This window comes from Sinohyriopsis cumingii, chromosome 12 (assembly GCF_028554795.1).
Source record: "Sinohyriopsis cumingii isolate HCF-2022 chromosome 12, ASM2855479v2, whole genome shotgun sequence".
Lineage (NCBI taxonomy): Eukaryota > Metazoa > Mollusca > Bivalvia > Unionida > Unionidae > Sinohyriopsis > Sinohyriopsis cumingii.
Genome location: NC_142972.1, coordinates 49,573,132 through 49,595,255, shown reverse-complemented (window position 1 = coordinate 49,595,255; position 22,124 = coordinate 49,573,132). Strand labels below are relative to the sequence as shown.

The window sequence follows — 22,124 nt, the reverse complement described above, 5'->3', positions numbered from 1 at the left end:
CATTGAAGAGTTTTCAAAAGAGACGTTAATGATGATTCTGGAAGGTGTTTCAAAAACTGGTAATGTATTTCGTCAGGCCCAGCGGATGTATCATGGGCCTTATCTAAAGCCTCCATAAGTTCCAATAGTGAGAACAGTTGGTTATAACTTTCCGAGTTGTTGGATGTGAATTTTAAACGTGACCTTTCTTTTTGAGTTTTAAGTCTTCGGAAGGCTTCTGAATAATTAGATGATGAAGAATTTTTGGAGAAACTGTCAACAAGAGCATTTGCAATGTCACGTTTCGAACTAAAATTGTTATTGTTCAGTTTCAGATATCGGAGAGGATTTTGTTTTCTCTTTCCGTTTATTATGCATATAGTGTCCCAAATTTTCTTAATAGAGGAACGAGAGTTTAAAGAAGAATCATATTTCTTCTCTGATGCTCGTTTTCTTTCTTCGATTGTGCGGTGAGCTTTGGCCCGGACAATACGATATATATTTAAGTTTTCGGGTGTCGGATGATTATTAAATTTTTTCAATGCTTCTCGGCGTTGTCTAATGGCTTCCTTACGTTCCTTAGTGACCCAAGGTTTTTGGTTTCTTTTACGGTTTGGTGAGGACTTGGGAAGGATTCTTCTGCAATCTCGGTTAAAATAGATGTAAAATTCCTAATAGGGTAATTAACACTGAAAATTGTATCCTCATTAAACTTAGTTTTACAGAGTGTTTCAAACTTAGCCCAGTTGGCCTTCTTTAAATTCCATTGTGGAATTACGTCATCAGTTGTAGAGTTAATATTTTCAAGGAATATTGGAAATTGATCACTGCTGTGAAGGTCATCAGCGACCTTCCATTCATAGTCCAAAAGCAGCGAAAGAGAACAAACTGTCAAATCGATGCACGTGTATGTACCCGTTCCTGGGTGTAAATATGTCGGTGTTTTGGTGTTATATAGACACAGATCGTGTCTAGAAATAAAGTCTTCAACTTGTGACCTCTGTCATTTATATGATTTGATCCCCATAAAATGTTATGGGCATTAAAATCCCCGAGTAAAACAAATGGCGCGGGAAGCTGTTGAACAAGATTGTCTAATTGGTTTGGTGCTAGGTTAGTGTTTGGTGGTAATTAAATAAAGCAAAATGTAATTACTCGATGTAAAGAGAAGCTTACAGCAACGACTTGCAAATCTGTGGTTAAAGGGATGACGCTATGAGGGGCTCTGTTGTTTACAATAACAGAAACTCTTCCTGAGGCCTTGTCAACATTTTGGGTGTAGGTGTTAAACAGGGAGTAGTTTTTAAATGTGATGTCCGTATTTTTCAACAATGTTTCTTAAAGGCATAGTACTGCTGGATCATGTTCGTTTAAAAGTAGGAGAATATCATTGTAATTTGCTTTAAGTCCTCGACAGTTCCATTGTATGATGATGTTCTTCTTTGTCCTTTTAAATTGAAGATTGTGGACCTAGGTTAGACTTTTCGCGGAGGCAATTTGTATGGTTATTTCTCTGGAGGAAGTACGGAGGTGAATTTTTTGTTGGTGGGTCTGGAGCTACCTTGAGCGCATGAAACAGTTTCTCCTGCATCCATGCTCTGAATGTCTCCAAACCTGTTATAGAGTTTGATGGGGTCATCTGACCCCTTTTGTTGCCTGTTTCCGTGAGATTTGTTTTTATTTTTTGGTGATTTCGGTGGTTGGGTATTATTAAATGTAGTCTGAGTAGATGCCGTGTTTTTCTGTGCTTGGTAATGGGGGGTGTTTGAGCTTGGTGTTGAATCGGGTGTTTCTGTTTGTTTTTGAGCGTCCTTTGTTGTTATCGGATTGTTCTTCACTACAGTGGAGAAGGATGGGCCAGGATGGGCTATTTTGGCCTGAACTAGTTTTCTGGCTTCCGGATAGGGTATGTTAGATATATATTTTACCCTCTGTATTTCCTTCTCCTGTTTCCAGGTGTCACAGTCCTTGGAACTGGCGTGGTGCTCCTTTCCACAGTTGAAAATTCTATGGAAATGGCAGCAGGAATGGGACAATAGTACAAAAGGTCGCACACTTTTCCTCATACAAAAGGAAGTATCCAGGAATATAAAAGCGCCGAATCTGGCCAACAAACAAAACCAGAAAGTTATCAACAGAATCAAAACTGGAAGTACATTATTGGCCAGCAGTTTTGAAAAATACATCCATATTAACAATGTTAGAGGCGTGAATTGTCCGCATTGTACCACCCCAGAAGATTTACACCGTGTATTTAATGAGTGCAACAAATATCAAGCACAACGGGAACATTATTAAGACAAATCAAAAACACATAGGATCCCCAACAACCTACCCGGAATTTCTTTCCTCCAGTAACCCTAACATCAATTCTATATATAATAATATCCTATTTTTCCTGAAAGAAATTGGCAAACAAGGAAAAATTTAACCCTTTATGATCATCCCCTCATTCTACTCCACTTAGAACCATAAACTATCAAATGATACAAATAAAAGCCATACGAAAATAAAGTAGAACTTAATCGCAAACAAAACAATATGTATTCCAAACATTTTTTAAAAAACCCCAATAAAAATAGAAATATATACAAAAAAAAACGTTTTATTATTATTCCTTTCCTTCTTTTTTCACTATATCCAACAGCACATATACAATCTTTAAAAATTCAACAAGACGCTATTTACTCTGGAAATTGGGATCAAAATTATCTCTGGCTGTCAGAAACAGCTCCCTTCCTATCTATACCCCTACCTTCCTACCCTCAACCAGATATTCAGTCATGCTATGCTAGCACGTATTAAACCTACTACCCCGATGAACGTGCCATCATGTTACTGGGGTAGCGCTGTAAGTGGGGTGTAATTCCCCAATAAGCGAAGCAATTGATACAGGCTAAAATCGATGAGCTTAGGTGCTCCTATTCCCGCTCGTCGTTTGACCCATGGGATTACATTATCCCGAAATCGGACACAACTAAGTAGCACACTCTGTGTGCATTAAAGCGTTGGGGGGGGGGTGAGGCTCTATTTCCATCCCCCTCGAACAATTAATTAGTCCGCTACTGCGGAATTTAAAACGTCGCGCTTGCATTATGTGCCCAAGCGACGCTAATCAAATCTCATCATCATCATCATTCGCGCCATTCTACACGGAATACTCTAAGAAGATCCATTTAACACAATGGATAAAATGAAGACGTTGCATGAAGTGGTGGACAATTTGGGGATAATAGAAGAGATGCTGGTAAAACTGGATGAGGATTACTATTCTTACAGTCCTCATCGAGTGAAGATGTAAATAAACAATTTGAGAAAGTCTAAGGAAAGACTAAGGAAAGTGATGAAACAGGAAAAGAGAAGGAGGATGAAGAGGATAGAAGAAGAATGAGAGCATGGAACGAAAACAGAAAAAGAAGTAGAAAATGAAAAGACGAAAAAAGAGGAGGAGGAAAAGGAAAAGGAGAAACAGGGGGAGGAAAAGAATGAGAAGAAGACAAAAGTGTAAGACAGAAAAATAAGAAGCTGGTGGAGAAAATGAAGGAATTAGAAAATAGAAGAAAAAAAAACATATGCCTCGGAAAAATATTTATTCTCTTTGCCATATATGTGTTTGATGTTTATCAGTCTATATCTGTATGTTGTATGTGTTATATATGTCTATGTCCCGTCAGCCCCGCCCCACCAAGCGTTCAATATATTTTTCCGTCTGTTTGGTCCGATTGAGGTCAGCCTCTTGCAACATTGTTACCAATGCCAAGTACCATGACATAACCTCACCTGTTCCATTCCTACTGTCCCTATACAATCCCACTCTTTTGCCTGTATATAGTTCCAACCTTTTGGCCGTCAAAATCTTGTCCGTATATGGCCCCATGACCTTTCTGACAGGATTTTACATTGTCCGTATAAATCTTGTCCGTATACAGACCCACGACCTTTTTAACTGGATTTTCCATTGTCCGTATACGGATCCACTTTACTACTCATGACGTAAAACGTCAATCCTTTAATAATTTACATCACTAAAGCCTCAGTCCCTAACAACTTTATACCAGAAAAGTGTTAGTCATTTAATAAGTTGTGCCACGAAAGCGTCAGTCCTTTAATACTTTGTACCACTAAAGCATCAGTCCCTAAATACTTTGTACCAATAAAGCGACAGTTCGTCAATACTTTGTACCCCCAAAGGGTTAGTGCATTAATACTTTGTACCATTTAAACGTTAGTCATTTAATAATTTGTACCACTAAAGCGTCAGTCGTTTAATACTTCGTACCACTAAAGCGTTAGTCCCTAAATACTTTGTATTACCAAAGCGGCAGTCTTTTAATACTCTGCACCACTAAAGCGTCAATCCTTTAATGTCATGCACCACTAAAGCATTAGTCCTTTAATACTTTGTACCACTAAAGCGTAAGTCCTTTAATAATAAGTACCACTAAAGCGTCAGTGCTTTAATACGTTGTACCACTAAAGCGACAGTCCTTTGAAACTGTGCAACACTAAAGCGTCAGTATTTCAATACTCTGTACCACTAAAGCGACAGTCTTTTAATACTTTGTACCATTTAAGCGTCAGTCCTTTAATATTTTGTACTAAAGTGACAGTCCTTTGAAGCTTTGCACCACTAAAGCGTCAGTATTTTAATACTTTGTACCACTAAAGCGACAGTCCTTTAATACTTTGTACCATTTAAGCGTCAGTCCTTTATCACTTTGTACTAAAGCGACAGTCCTTTGATACTTTGTACCACTAAAGCGTCAGTCTTTTAATACTTTGTACCACTAAAGCGTCAGTCCTTTAATACTTTGTATCACTAAAGCGACAGTCCTTTAATACTTTGTACCACTAAAGCGTCAGTCTTTTAATACTTTGTACCACTAAAGCGTCAGTCCTTTAATACTTTGTATCACTAAAGCGACAGTCCTTTAATACTTTGTACCACTAAAGCGTCAGTCTTTTAATACTTTGTACCACTAAAGCGTCAGTCCTTTAATACTTTGTATCACTAAAGCGACAATCCTTTAATACTTTGTATCACTAAAGCGTCAGTCCTTTAATACTTTGTATCACTAAAACGTCAGTCTTTTAATACTTTGTACCACTAAAGCGTCAGTCCTTTAATACTTTGTATCACTAAAGCGTCAGTCCTTTAATACTTTGTATCACTAAAGCGTCAGTCTTTTAATACTTTGTACCACTAAAGCGTCAGTCCTTTAATACTTTGTATCACTAAAGCGTCAGTCCTTTAATACTTTGTACCACTAAAGCGTCAGTCTTTTAATACTTTGTACCACTAAAGCGTCAGTCCTTTAATACTTTGTATCACTAAAGCGTCAGTCCTTTAATACTTTGTATCACTAAAGCGTCAGTCCTTTAATACTTTGTATCACTAAAGCGACAGTCCTTTAATACTTTGTACCACTAAAGCGACAGTAATTTAATACTTTGTACCACTACAGGGTCAGTCCTTTCAAACACTTTGTAACCATTAAGACTTGTGAGTCTAAATATCTTCTTTTCACCAAAGGCTTAAAGTGCTTTACGAATTGGATCTACCTCGACAAACTGAACCCGTGTTAGCTCTTTTCCCACTGAGTCCTTATAATACGTATGCTCTACTTATTTTCTATCTTGTGAGAAAAACTAAGATAAAAACTTACAACACATCTTATCAATACAACCACCAGTATATTTTCTTGAAAATTTCTTGGTCTAAGAAAATCTTATAAATGTATGCATTTGTTAGATAGTAAATTAAGGAGTATCAATAGCTGTTATAAACTATATGAAACAAATTCTGAACTGTTCTGAATATTAGAGGAAAACAAAACAGGTAATAATATTGTTAGTTTTAATAATAGAAGAAAACATTCATGATCATAACATTTTACTATTTACCTAGCAAGACTAATAATAATAATAATAATAGTATACTTTGAAGGCATAAAGAACACTTTTGAAGGTTGGAATCTTTGTCACATAGAATATGCAGCAATAGCACATACTTTTAAATTTTCTAGGCTATCTACCACACGGGTTTTGGCATAACTTACAAGTAACTTTCACAAGTGCTCCTGGGTGTGTGCACTTCAAGAATGTCAGAACATCTTCATATTTCTTGCCAGGAAGAGGTAACACATCAACATCTTTCTCTTTAAAGTTAGATTCGAACATCAGTTGAAAAACAGGTGATACTAGGGCTAGATGAGACTTTGGGACATGCAAGTCCTTACCCTCTACCTTGAGCTGAAGGTCAGTCCAACGGGATTTTCTTGTAAAATCTATAACTTGCAAAGGTTCAATACCCTTGCTGCTCGTATCAGACTGTTGAGAAGCAGATTTTACTTTCCTCGGCGATGACATCTTTTTTCTTTGTTCCTCACCCTATAAAGTTAAATAATATATTCACCTCATATGTATCGCATAAGTCATATGGCATTCGTATTTTCAAAGACTTTTGGGTTTGTCCAATTATGGTACACATTGTGATTTGTTTATATTAAATAATATTTTATAACCGATCTGTAAATCATTCTTTGCTTTCAAATCTATAAAACGAAAAGCTCGACTTTTCATGTTTGTTCAAGTTTTATATAATATCCCCCACCAGAAAAAAAACAACAAAAAAAAACCAACAAAAAAAACCCAGCACAGACCAAGTTTCTTAACTAGCATCTGCGCTTTCGACTCTCCTTTAGTCTTTGTCAAAGGCAGAATTACGAAGAAAAGACATATATGACAAACAAAAACACCAGTTGCAAAGCTGAATTTACAAGATTTACATGATTATGGATTCAATTGAAATATGTTTTTTAAAAAGGTAATATCGCGACTTATTGATTTGAACACCGCAAAAATTACAATCTTTTTGGTTTTGACCTACAACCGGGGTACATAATATAAAGTGATCAGTCATAGACTATATCCCGGATATTTAATTGTCTCTTTGTTATCAATAACAACGGCAATAATACTTATACCAGCAAGAACAAATTAATGGCAGTTATTGTAGGTAAGTGAAAAAAGAATGAACTAAAAGAACCAATGATTTCATTGGAAAATATGTTCTCAAAACAGATTAATTATATATTGCCAGTTTGTGTTTGACTCCATTTGGAGTCTTCTTGGTCTCAACCGCTGTTCACTGTTTTAGACGGCGTATTCAGTAAGATTTATTTTTTTCCTTGTTTCGTAACTCCAGTTGCAGTTTTGGGAAATTGATTTTTGTATTATATTACTAGAAGTATTTTTTTTTTTTTTTTTGGTTTTTCTGATATAATGGAGGACGCATATCTTACACGTGATGGGAAAATTTCATTCCCTGTTTTGTATTTTTTGTTCGGACCGTATATGCTCATTTTATCGCTCGTCAAACACGTCCTCTAGCACAATGACGAGGGCAAAATTGTTCATTCATCACACCTCAAATGCCACTGTACTAATTGCAATTGCCCACTACAGCAACTTGACTTCCGAAACCAGAAAATAAAAGGGCGCTTACTGGATACGCCACGTATGGACAATTCTCCATAACCTTTCAAATACCAGAAAAAGCTGAATTAGTATAATATGAACACAAAATAAAGTTAAGTCTGAATTTAAAACTAAATATTGGTTCGACTTTTTCATTCTATTGTGACTAAGGATCGCAAGTGATTAAAATATTAAAAGTTTCTACAGTTCTCTCTCTCTTCTCTCTCTCTCTCCGAGTTTTGTTATGTCTCACAACAGTGTGTGCTTAATTTTTTCCGTTATTGAGGGTTGTGCCTGCTTGAATTTTGTCATTGTTCTTAGATGTAAACAGGCTGTTTAATAACACATTATATAGATACACATAACTCAACTCGAAAATATTTAGTGTACTTTTCCTTTTGTCTATACCAGCTTTGTTCTTTTTCGGGGAGAGTCAGGGAGTGGGAAGGAGGGAAGGATAATTAATTGAAATGAAAGAGGCATAACTGGATTTTGGTAACGCCATTGTTTTACTGAGAATTTTATTTCGTTAAATCTTTTATTCCTTTGAAACCTAAGTTAAACACGTGATTGTCTTCTTCCAATTTTGTATATAATATTGTGAAAATAAAGGTCTATATGAACTTATTTACAATTCAACTTTTTCTGACAGAAAAAAGAGACAGAAAGAGAGTAAACGAGTATATGTGTGTTTTTTTGTGACCATGTGTGCTAAAATAAATATTCTAAGTCCCAGATATAAAAGAAGAAATACCATTGATGTTATATATATGTGTGTGTGTGTGTGTGTGTGTGTGTGTGTGTGTGTTGTGACATAACCCATTTGTTATTAGTTTCCATTAGAAAAAAAGTTCACCACCATCAAATCCACAAATCATGTTTATTTTCCTTGTTTAAATATCTCCCTTCTCTATTTTTTATTCTTCGCATTTGCCTTCACGATTATTCGAGGTGAGACTTCCCTTGCCTTTAGTGTTATTTCTTCTCTAATGACAGACCGAAATTCCCCAGTTCAGTTAACAAGACAATGAGGAAAATATACGAAAGTGTTGAAGAATAATACCCTTTTATTGCATCTTTTCAATCATGCCAGCATCAATGGCTGCTCCAGTTGCAGTCATCCCGATATGAATGGGGCTGTAGTTTCTCCCTACCACAACCCAATGATATCGCTCAGATAATCTAAATGAATTTATCTTAGTTTAAAATAACTGGATACACATATACACATTTTGTTGGTTTTTGTGCTATAACAAAATCTGTCATACACACAAGCACACTACCCTTTCCTTGTGCACAACTATTTGTGGTGGAAAGAAAGAAACACTTAGGCACCAAAAATTTAGAAGCAAAATTCCAATGCATGATATTTCAAATGTTGTTAATAGCATGGAGTAAATATCAGTTTGCTTCTCTGGCGTTTAACAGACAGTAATACAAAAATTATCCCTGCGTGGGTAATATTGTATTTAACTAGCGATTGTGCTTGCAGTGCTACATTGAAGTCATAAAACTTGCTACTGATATTGGTTGAGTGCCATATCTCTGCGAAAACAAAAATGCAAACTTGTATTTGCCCAATGAGCAATGCCTTACTCTACGTACAGTGCTGACGATGTATGATCAAAAAGGCAATGTTTTGTTCATGGACGGTTATTACAGACAACAAGGGTAGCCTGAACGGCACATTATATGCCCGACACATAATAGAATATTGATAAATAAAAATTCCGGTTATAACCCATTTGACTTCTTTGAGCCACAATGACCTTGACCTTTTAACCCGCCAAACCAATCAGGTAATTATGTGCCCCAAATGCAAGCCAGTAAACGTTGTAATATTCGATTTGTTCTGCGAATATGAGATCTATAACAGACAGACAACATCATATCAAGCTCCGCCTTATGGGGGGGGGGGGGCATATATAAATGTATGATGTGCATGCTTACAAACACTATGACATGGATGCAGGTACGTTTGCATTTGAGTATACACTTGTATCGGCATTTTGAATTACATGTATATTACGTGGCTGGAGAAGTTGTCCATGTGTCTTTTATTTGTATATACTCAGAGCTACTATGAGGTAACTGTCTGGTTTTTTCTTTGGATCTCAGTACTGAAAGTCACATAAGAAATTGGCAAACATCCAGCATTTTGACAACGCAAGCGTTTTCTCTCATAAAACATCATTACCGTATACTTTGGGCCAAGGTAAGACTTTCTGCAAGATTTTTTTTCCAAAAATGTGTCCTTTTTAAGTCAGCTGGCTTGGATACTTCAGTGAGATGATGGCCACACATTCTACCTCTAGGACTTAAGGTCGTGTACTTGCGTAGGGTACACTGATGGCACTTTATCTCAACAATGTCACAGGTAGTGACGTAATCGTATCTAGGTCATCAGGTCACATGTGATGTACTGGTACTGATGTATTGGCAGTCGATGTGGATAACGTGACCCTTCTACTTCTGAAAACCAAACCTTTCTAAACAATTTTCTTCAACAAGAATACTAGGAACTTCTATTGTCACAATTATTTACCTCTAGCCCTTATTAGCAATTTAACCACTATTATCGATATAAAAAAAGTTTCCTTCACTTTGCTTTCTTGAAGTGTTCTGTCACATTTGCTAACTAACCTTTCTTAACTTGCCTCAAAGAATGCATGCAATAGCAAATGTCAGCCACTTTACGGTCTGAAAGAGACTAAACTGCAGATTAACACAGAAAAAACAGAATGGTATTCAAAGCGCAAGAAATAGTCAACTTTAGATATGGTGGCGTCAAAAAACGTATATGTTCAGCAAACAAGTTTTAAGATTAAAAGCAATCTGTGCACCAAAATTAACGTAAAATCTAGAACAATAATTGGCAAAAGAAAGAGGAAAGCAGGTCATCATAACAAACTTTGAACGTCATACACGAACTTCTCATGATGCAGTGAAGGTGCACAATTTTATTCTGAAGATTTAAAAGACACGCAGCCGATCATGAATAAGCATTTACTGCCTTAATGACAAAGACAACGTGATAAAAGAATGCCATCCGAGTCATGTTTATACTTTGTTTATGTGAGAACAAACTTGCAATTAATTAGGCACACATTAAACATTGTATATTTATACGTGAAAAAACCTGTTACGATTGTCTCAGTGAAAGTCTCAGCACTGTCAAATATTTTCAGACCTCATAAATGTTTCATCTGTCGAAGATAGTTTGCTTCAGAGTTTCACACAAAATTTGTTTCAATTATGCAGGTAAAACAATTTCCACGACTCATCAAGGTCACAGAAACCATCGTTCAAATTAGGCTGGAAGACAAAAGCTTAGTTCTTTTTACCTGGGTGATCCTCTTTCGCTTGTGGAAATTATCATCAGATGTAGCAATTCATCATAAAAAATAAACTATTATTAGGAATTTGGAGGTAAAAAATTAAGGTAACGATTGTTAATTGGTTAAAGGTTTTGGAAGTAAACATACCTTTTCGCTCTTAAAGGTGATGCCTGATTTAGTATCCGTTTTTCGTTTAAATCAGATAAATTTAGCAAGTGCTTACAAGGATTGAAATAGATTTGTAAATGTTTAAGTTTTGTTTATTTGCACATTCATTAACTGGTTCATTCATTCATTCAGAGATTCATTTATTTATTGATTCCACCTTTCTCTACTATTTTGCCAGGAGATGATTACCATGGTAGATAACATGCGGCTACAATGAACGATAAAAAAAAAAACTAGCAATACTCGTGCCTCTTGTATCTACACGACAACATTATACCTGGTCATAAACCATTACCTGTCTGGGCTTGACTTTATCTGCCGCCAATACAAATTTTTAGCAAATACTATTATCTTTTGTCCAACCAATATCGTACGATGCGAGGATAATCCAAATGAGGGTATGATGCCGGGATAAGGTCCGTGTTTGGCCAGAGAAAAGTCGATCAAAGACACATATAGTAGGAAAACAAAAATACCATGCGAGCGTGTTGGGGGTGGTGGGTGCTACCAAACATTATAACTAAGCTCCTATCCACACTTCCTGTTCAAATGTCTAATTTAAATATTTTACAGTACTATGTGTTTTATTCGGAAGATATCTCCCATTAATCGTTCTTGTCTAGCTGTCGAACTCAATATATTTAAATATTATTTAAGTTGTAATCATGAAGTGTTTCTAGGTCCATTTTACAAAAAAAGCTTCCACTTGACCTTCTAATACACGGTTCATGTAATGCCTGAAGATATAGCTGTTACCTTTTTCAACGAATGCGTAAGGCATACTTTCACCTCTTTGATAGTGATGTTGAAAATTTCAGCATAAACGATTGCCTGCATTGTGGATTTCACTTACCTCGTTTAAATCTTACTCTTCCTTACACCAGCTGGAGTACACACTGTCGCCCAAGGCTGCATATATTTATATACCTTTCGACAAGGTTAGGAGTCCTGTAATAAGAAGCACGCTGTCAATTTCCACTCAACTTTATTCAGGATGTGTTATGGACGGGTGCACAATACAAACATGCATTATAGCTCAGAATAAACGAGAAATTATTTATTTGTGTTGCTTCGATGTCAAACTCAACGTTTGTTTTAATGGTTTTAACGACACTTTTAACACATTACTGGGCTTGATTATGAGCAAGGAAATCGGAACTAAGAACCTTTTGAATGTGCAAACAGATGCAACCGACTCTCGATAACCAGGAATGGTATCGAAGCCTGCCATCTTTCATTTATGCGTCTAACGCTCCACCAAATGACCTACAACGGCTCCTGGACAACCACGTGCACACATATCTTCTACAGTTAAAAGTATATAATGTACAGGAGACTATGGTTTGTTGAAGTGGCAGTTGACAATTTTGTAATGTAGCCTCTGTTAAATTTCTTAACTCAATGCTACGTGATGTTTTCCACTTTTCTTGTTTAATAAATAAGGATATGAATATTTCTGTCAATTAGGCATTTCGGACCTGTGTTCTTGATAATAATGTGAAGTAATGTACACTTCCCATAGTTACTTCAAAGTATCTAGACCGTGAAATATCATATTCGGCTAGAAAGCAGAGCGGGCACGTGGGTTCAAGACAACTATAATATTTCAAAAACGGGTTGATGGCAACAATTTTGAATTGCATCAAGCTGTTTTAATACACAATGTTTTTATTGAAAATTATCGAAGAGGCAAAGGGCTTGCGCTTGCAATGTGAGAATCACTTTGTGCCAGTAATGACCTTTGGGTATGTAACACGCATGTAAAAATTGGGACCAGGATGTACAAATTTCCTTTTTCTGCTATGATCATTCATTGATTTGCTAAATCAAGTGAATGATATTTTTCTGTATTGATTTGTTACAGCTGTCCATAATAAGGGACCTTTTCATCCTCCCTGTTTTATTCTGTTTTTCTTAAAAAATAAATCGTTTTTTGTTTAGATAAGCAGGTAGAGGCGGAATCATCATCATCATCTTTATTTCCTTCCATAGAAGATTACATGATAGAAGAATAAGCATATCGTAGACTTTCAGTTAATGATATATTTATAATGTCAGTGCCAACTTTGCTTCAGTGTGCCATGCGAAACATAGCAAAATTTGGTAACATTATATGGCCAGGTTGTCACCTTTTGGTAAATTGTTAGGTTGTCCTCCAGCCAGATAAAATAAGCAAAATATCGTCTGCTCGCGACTTTATTGGGAGATGTTTATTAACACAGCGAAATGAAATTATTTTGGGGGGGTGGGGGGGGTGGAGTGGTATTATAATCTGCACCATAAATCTTACAACCTTAATCCGGCTTTTCTTTGCAACACCTAATTGCTATATTCATCGAAAACGACACGTTGTGTACTGATGGAAGGAAACAATTACTTCTTTACCTTTCATTATAGATCAACAGCCCCACTCTCAACCAGGACTGGGGATTGGTTAGAAGGTGTTTGCTAAAGAATATTATACAATTAAACTCAGTTATAAATAATGTCAATCACAAGATGGCGTAAGTGTCCTATGGGAATTTGATACTGGTTTTCTGCTTGAGTGGCTTTGCTCATGGCAAACTTTCTCAAAAAGAGAACCAATAGTTCAGTATGAAACATTCGCCACGGGAAGGTGTAATGCTATGGTTGACAGCTACACCTGACTCCCTCTTTGACGTCCTCTCTGGCGGATCTGGCCAAAGAATTGATATGCTCCTCCTGTGAGAGCAAATCGCAAAAGCTGTTTGAGCAACACAGGACATCAACTTAAGTACAGTAGGAAGTAATGGCCAGCCACTGCAATGGGACTCGTCTCCAGATATCTCCACGGGCATGCGGGTGTCTGTTTTCATTGATGACAAAATTCTTACCGAGCTATTTATCGCGATGGGCAAACTGCACTGATTGGAAGTCCAAGATAGCTTTGAACCTGAAATTAGTGTCATAAAAATTGAAAAGGACAGCCAGCATAAGCAATCACTCAAATGGCAGATATAACTGCTTCGCGAGGTTGGAAGAAACCATAGGACCATGTTATGCCAGTGGGTCAACAGTTTGGTCCCACTTTGGGTCAGCCCTAGCTTTAGTCGCGGCAGTAGCTTGCTTGGAGCACATATTTTACTGTACAGATTATCCTTAAAAAGGACCTAGACAAACCGTTTTGATTCCAAGGTTCTGTGCCACTACTGCGACTTGGGAGTAGATATTTGTGCCACTTGTGGGTTATATGGGCTTATACTGGGAATTGTACTCTAAAATGTATAGGTCAAAAGGAGAATTAACATAGGGAACGCCACAGCACGGGGACAAAATGGCGAGAGTGTTACAATTCCTGACCACATTGGGGCGGTGACTTAGTACTAGTCTCTGAGTTGACCTCAATATGCGTAACTCTAGATAAGTATGGGGAACTCTGTGTTAAATTTCTCATTAGGTTTAACATGCGGGAACCTCTATAGGATCAAAGGTCTAAAACTTTCAATCATCATTTAAATTATTATTTTAAACTTAGATTATTATTTCATGTTACATATGTTCTATGTGTAATTTAATACGCAGAAGAATGTATACATTATATGAATTTACTTGGACCCATTTCACAGAAAAATTATTTGAACCCTAATCGGGATGTTACAACGACCAATTCAGACCAAACCTATTCTTGTCTGTGAAAGCTGGTCCGTCCTACACGTCGGCTCAAATCTAGGCGTGGCTTCGAACGTGGGGCCTTCTGGCATCGCGATTGACATTCACGACAATGTTGTCCGCGTAAGGCAAAGACAGTACAACAAACACTTTAAAACCGTATTGGCCATTCAAGTGCACTACTCTTACGTAAGTGTGTGAAACAAGGACTGGGGAACTTTGTACAGCTATACGCCAGCAAAGGAGTATGTACTCAGCTTTAAAAACAACTGTACATTCAAATAGAACTGTTAATTAAATAATAATAATCACTTAGATCAACTGTAAAATATTGAAATGTTTGAATTACCTCTTGCCTGTTCCTCATTTCACTTAGTTTATATTTCCCACTCTTTTGACTCCGAATAGCTTAACTATGTTGTGTTTCTATTGCACTACTTTCTTCATTTAAACCATCTTTCATGTTTCAATCATAACTGTCTTATAGTCATTAAATCAATATGAATGAGAATATATATATATATATATATATATATATATATATATATATATATATATATATATATATATATGTGTGTGTGTGTGTGTGTGTGTGTGTGTGTGTGTGTGTGTGTGTGTGTGTGTGTGTGTGTGACCAGTGCTGCAAGAGTCATAAAACTTGGGACATTCAATGGATGAATGTCATATTTCTGCGAGAATCGCAAAGTGGTGTTTCTGCAGTGAACAATGCCTTACTCAGATGCTCAGTGCTGACGGCATACGATCATCAAAGCAATATTTTTGTGCAAATACCACGAATATAGACAGCAAGAGTCGACAGAACGGCACGTAACATACCCGACACATTTTTAATAATCCTCTATGGATAAAACAGAAATTAGTGAGCAAAAACCATTGGTCGTCTCTGAGTCACAGTAACCTTGACCTTTGAGCCACAAGTCATTAAGGTTATTATGTACCCTAAGTTTAATCCAGCGCAGTCAATTGGATATAGTGACCGTGAGCAGCAGAGAGGGTGAACAGACCACTCGCTTGAAGGTCCATTTTAAAAAAAATGATGCTTTCTACGAAAAATGACAGTAAAAGTTCGATAACGTCAGACCAAAGCCTCTAAAATAATCCCAGAGTTTCTCTAATTGGGTTAGTTTATTTTGTTACTCTATTTTGTCGTTTGTGTTTTTAAAACTTTGTGCGTGTTTAAATTTATCCACTGTGAGACTTATTTGTGGTTGCACTCTCTCTGCTTCTGTATTGTGTGAGCAATTAAATCATTATTATATCATTAATGGAATCTTATACTTCTAAATTAGCTAGAGAAAGATTAGAAGCAATTAGAAAATATCTTAATGTTCGTGATTCTGCCAAACAAAAACTGCAACAACGTCAAGAATCTCAAGCTGAATATGCAGAAGGTACAGAACAATTAGTTAAACCTGTTACAAGGGCTACTGAAAAGTGTTGTAGAAGTTACTGAAGGTCCTCTCCGAACGTTAAAACAAACTGCTGAGCAAACTGAAAAGATAGCAAAAAGAACCAGACAAATAAAAATGATTTTAAGAGGTCTTTCAGGTGAAATAGTTGCTGCTCAAACTCAACCACAAATTTCTCATAGAGAAGAAGAAATGCCTGAGGCTGCTGTTGGCGAAGAACCAAAACAAAAAACAACAAAGAAAAGAAAGGTAAAGTTTAAATGATTAATAAATTTACTGTAAGAGGTATTACCTTAATAAGAGAGACTAAAGATCTATATAAAATTTCTGTGGACGATTATGTAGGATGAGATGAATACCTAAAGCCTGAAGATGTGAAAGGTGTATCTTTTGATCAATTGCCCAAATGGGTATTTCGTTTATATGATGATAAAATTCAAGCACGAGGTGAAAACTTTAATGAACATTTACAATAATCAGATAAATATTCTACTTATAGACATTACAAAATATTCAAAAATAAATATTACCTTCCAAACCACAAATTTCTCAACCACAACAATAAAAACAAAAACAACAAAAACAACATTAATCTCCAAAATCTCAAATTCCTAAACTACAACCTCAACAACAAAAACAACAAACTCAACAACAACCTCAACAAACGCAACTTAAAAGTAAATTTACACTTGAGGGTTATACATTTATTAAAGATAAAGCAAAATATGATGAGAAAAAATTAATAGATATTAAAGAAAAAATTACTTGCTTTTATCAATTCAGGCGGTAAATCATTGTTATCGTGGTTGACAATGACTACATATGCGTCCAAAGTGTAGTAGCTGGTTTATTTAAATGGCATATAGCATTACAACAAGGTGTTTCTGCACCAAGACATATATTTATTGCTTTACAAACTTCTGAAAGATTAAACTCTCAAGAACAAGTCCAATGATATTTGACACATTTGGAGTTAGTGAAGTTTCCTTAAGGATAAACAGACATCAAGAACCATCTGAAGATATATTGTTAAATTTTGATCAAAATCATGTAGCGCGTGCATATCATCGTTTAATGACTTTCATGGGACGTGATCAAAATATTGAAACTGGTTTCAAAATATCACAGTTAGATTTTACAACACTGTATAGAATCTATTACTTTTCGTTGGAACATTTAGATTTATTCAAGCAATTTCTTGTAGATATTCATTTTCGAACTCGTGGGTAATCACAGCTGGTGCTAATTACAGAGCAGTTGCATTTATACTTTCAGACAAAACGCTGTTTCTTGAAGGTACTGGTGGACAGATGAGAGTTATTGATGTTCCAACAGAAAACATGTAATTAAATCGCTCATATCAACATGTTAGTGTCAAGCTAACTCCTCGTCAGATTCAAAAACTTCAATCAAATTCAGCAAAAAACGATGGAATAAAATTATCACTAAAAAAGATCAGATCACATGGGGTCAAAATAAACTATCATTGTCAGAACGTCAACTCAGACACTAATATGACGACAAACAACCAAAAAACCGGTGTTAAATTTAATCTTTCTGCTGGTGCATTTAGAGACTCAATTAAAACGGGTGGTATATTTCCACTTCTAGCAGATGTACCAGCTTCAATAGCCGCTTAAGATCCAGCTGTTGCAAGAGCAGTTGCATTTGGTGATGTTGGTACTGCGGCTGGAATGGCATTAAGGAAAGCAACAGTAAAAGGAATAAAGACTTCCAAATAAAAGGGAAGGGGTCTACGATTATCAGGAACCCCTCAATAGTACGGAAAAGGTCTGAGACTTCCAGGAACGCTTGGCTGATTCTTCCTATGTAAAAGTTTGATTTACTCGATGCTGCTTAAAACAAATTAAATATAAAAATATCAGAGGTGTTTTATGCGCGAACAATTACCGAGATAACCAAACAATATTGAAACCGGTATTATTAATCTCGATAAAAGTTCAGGTTTAGGTACTCGTTGGGTGGCATACGCAATTGATCCACGTGGAATTATTTATTTTGATTCGTATTGGTTGGATCCACCAAAAGAATTGTTAAATTACGTACACAAAATAAAAGCTCCAGCGTGGTATTCAACATTACCAACACAGACAATAACAGATCCGTCAATATGCGGACGTGAAGTAATTTCTATAGTCGACACCATATCAAAATCTTCCGATGCACCTCATAAAGTTGTGCACGATTATACAAGTATAGGGTCCGTCTTTTTTAACAGATCTTAAATATAATGGTAGATATTTACGGAAGATCTTCTTCTAAACAAAAACAAAGAACTAACGGAATAACTCAAAAAAGGTGAGTAAACAGATTAGCGATGAAATAACTGAATGTTGCAAATGTAGATCCAAACGAAGTGGTCGTATTTCAAAATAAGCAAGGAAAATAAATAAATAATAAAAATCAGTCTGTTTTTTTTTTGTTGTTTGTAAATTGATGTGGCAATAGATACTAACAATAATGCAAATCTCATCAAAATCAGAAGAAAAATATTAAAAAATTACATAGAGATTATAATCAGGTAAAATAATAAAAAAATCTGAATCCCTTCACAAAGTCAAAGATAAATATTGTAATCTAAATAAATATTAACTTTCACTTTCACAATCACTATCCACGACAGGGACCCCAGTTGTCATCACTTTCATTGCCACTACTTTAAATTTCACAATCTACATCAGTGACGTTTTATTAAAATCACTGACAGCACTTTCACTTTCACAATTACTAATGATACCGCTTTCATTTTAACGATCTGACATAATTTTTTCAAATGCCTCACGCGCGTGTTAATAATCTCTTTTGTTTCATATTCGTGAGCTAATTCTGATCTAATTTTTCAATCGCGCGTTAGATACGAATTTTTTAACTTCTGTATCTTTGACCGTAGCCAAGGATTGGAACACAGTCTGCTGGATGAGTTTAATGAATCTACACTCTGTTAGTAGTTATTTTTAGATCTCTCTGTTATGCAGAAATACATTTATTTCTGGTAGTGTATTTTTATCTTCGAATTTTCGTATTTGCAATGATTCAAAATCACAAATATTTTTGTCAGGATCAAGATGAATTCTTATACCGTCGTGTATCAATTTTATAATTGCAGAAATAATAACATTAATATTGTGAAAGTTCATCACATAATAATTATATACATTTAAATGTAATTTTTTTTAACAAGAAATAATCCGTAGGAAGATGATCAGTTATCGTTTGTGGGGTCCCTTTAGGCCTTTGTGCCTTTCAGTAGGGTCCTTTGGTGAGATCTTTCTTATGGTCTTTTTGGCTTTTTGGCTAACAATCTTTCTGAATGTTTTGTGCGTTGTACCCTTCAGTGAGATTGGGAGTTCACATCACGCTACGTTTTATTATTGGAGGCTCCCACTACATAGACACCTCCCACCCAGCGAATCCCTAAATGAAACTAAACTTAAGAAATTCAGAGGGTTTGTCTGGGCCTTTCAATTTCATGCACACCCTGCCCCAATATCAAACTCCGGGGAGAGTGCAAACGCACTCACCACGTTGTTTTTGACGTTGTGAAGAGGTGTTCATGAAATCCCTTGGGGTTGGAGTCTCCAATTTTTAATGAAAAATCACGTAATATCGCCACCGTTGACAGCTTATCAGTCACGTGATTGGAACGCCAAACCTCGAGAATGAGAATGAGCCAGACTACCACTGCGCTATGTTCCAACCTTACTGATAAATGTTTCAGAAATTATTATAAAGTTATCTATGCTGGATTTCTACAAATAACCATTATAATAACCACAGCGTGGATTTATTTTCCAGAACGCATCGCATTTAAATAATCAAACATTGCATATATTTCTGCCTTTGACTAAGTCAGGTTTAAAATACATTTATTTTTGTATAACAGATCTAAAAATATCTACTGCACTACAAAGTGGGCCATTGATTTCTGACTTGACTATGTCAAGGGAGACGAAATTAGAAGATGTAAATATCCTTTCACTAATTTGAACTATTTGAAAATTATATTACTTCACTGATACTAATTATCACACAGATAGTTAAATTATTGTATATTTGTATATAATTAGTTACGAAGACAAAACAATAATGCGGTGAATTACGCAATAACAAACCAGGTAACTACTTAATTACTCTACCGGAGATAGCTCAGACTGACAGAGTTATCTCCCTTCAACAACACTCGCAAGTTATTTTTTTGTTTATATTTCTTCAAAAGAGCCGATCTGGTAACATTATCTGCGACATATTGTACAGAACGCATTGAAATATCGAAATAATTACCAGCTTCTTTCATTGACTGAAATATTATTTCTTCTCCAGTTTCTGTATTTACTAACTTAACCACCCACCTTGCAAAGTTATTACAGCTCCCAGTACCTCCACATGCAGAATTATGACTTCGAGTGTTCTGTGCCAAATGCGAATCGACTTTTCTCAATGGTCGTTGAAGAATGCATACACATAACGAGTGTCATTCATTTACAGGGTAAAAGTGACTAAACATTGGAAGAAAACAGGAAAATCAGTTCAGTAATCAAGAGTGATTATTATTCGACACCTTCCCACTTCAGGTCTTCATGATAAACTCTGAATATCACATATATCTTTCTCTACTCCTTTGCCAGCAGACGTTTACAACGGCAGATACTGTGTGGTTTCGATGAAAGAAAAAGACCAAACAATACTTTGGCCTCTGGTATCTACACGTCGTTATTATACCTGGTTAAAAACCGGTGCCTGCCTGGACTTGACTTTATTTGACGACAAAACGATTTTTCAGCAAATACTTTTATCCAACCAATATCGGATCACGAGAGATGGTCCAAATGAAGGTATGATTAGGGAGTAAGAGGCTAAGGTCCCTGTCACGCCAAAAAAAACAAAAATTGATCAGATATACATGTAGTTGGAAAATAAGTAATCCTAAAGAAAATCTTGGGGGAGAGGTACTAAACACTATTAAAAATATTTAAATATATTACCCGAGCTTTACTCCTGAAGAGAACTCCGACCCACCTTCCTTGTCAAGCTGTCTAACTGGAAATGTTTACATATTATTTAGTTGTGCACATGAAGAGTCCCAGAGTCCGTATTATAGCAAACCCTCCACTTGACCCTCCAGTATTCTGAACGTGAGATAACTAAAGAAAAAGGTGCTACATTTTTTCACGATTACGCAAAGTATACTTTCCCTGAAATAATAGTGATATTGGAACTGGTAGACTAAACGATTGCCAGTTTTCTGACATTGATTGACCTTGTTTGAAATATTACTCTTCCTTGTACTAGTTGGAACACGCCCACACACACACAAACACACATGCATGTACACGCCAAAATGCTGAATATTTCCATACCTGCGTCAGGGAGGTCCTATAGTAAGTAGCACACTCTTTCCAGTCAACTTTATACAGGATTACGAGCCCGACTCGACCAACTCGGCTCCTGGATAAACTGGTATCAAACTACCCTTTACAGTGGAGCAGGTAATACACAAGAGGAGGGGTGATTGAGTGCAATCGTATCGATTAGTCTGTTCTTTCTATCAGTTCGTTGTATGCAAGAAGATACATTTTCAATGTACAGGTATTTTGGTAGTTAACGTCGGTAAAGAATGTACAGAAATTCACGATTGATCTGGTTTCGAATTCAATTTAATTAATAGTATGCTTGCATTTTTCGTAACAAAATAATTCCAAAAAGTACGAATGTTTTCACAAAATAGTTATATTTGTCACAAAGTCATATTTATGAACCTTTAATTCCATGTTTGCCAAGCCTTTTATATGTGTTTACTCTGATAAATATCTTCCCCGGACAATGCCGTTCCACTCAAAGTTTCACTGCCTATGATATCAATAGTTTAGTGTCAATGCTTCCTATTTTATCAGCAAGCTCTAGAATATCAACCAATGACTTTTACATGGTGTCAGCGATATTGTAAACTCAATAACCCCACATCCGTTACATATTATAAATGACAACTTATGCGATATTTAGCATACACATAACAAATTTATCTAATATAAGGTATTAACATTCAAATTAGGTTGGGATGGCTGCGATTTTCTTTCAAATC

At 36.0% G+C, this 22,124-nt stretch overlaps 1 protein-coding gene across 3 annotated transcripts in view; it reads right to left on the bottom strand.

Annotated features, from left to right (window-relative positions):
* Positions 1 to 21,814, bottom strand: part of LOC149786414 (BTB and MATH domain-containing protein 38-like) — a 28,763-nt gene extending 6,949 nt beyond the window's left edge. The window contains exons 1-3 of one of the 3 annotated variants that reach the window (XM_089976853.1): positions 21,403 to 21,814; positions 11,818 to 11,912; positions 6,039 to 6,369 (exon numbers count right to left, since the gene is read on the bottom strand). In XM_089976853.1, coding sequence (XP_089832979.1) covers positions 6,039 to 6,348 — 310 coding nt within the window. In that variant the 5' untranslated portion in view covers positions 6,349 to 6,369; positions 11,818 to 11,912; positions 21,403 to 21,814. Of the gene's footprint in view, positions 1 to 6,038; positions 6,370 to 11,817; positions 11,913 to 20,394; positions 20,724 to 21,027; positions 21,283 to 21,402 lie in introns of those variants that run through there. The other 2 variants (XM_089976855.1, XM_089976854.1) reach the window with 2 other exon arrangements.
* Between the last annotated feature and the right edge of the window lie 310 nt (positions 21,815 to 22,124).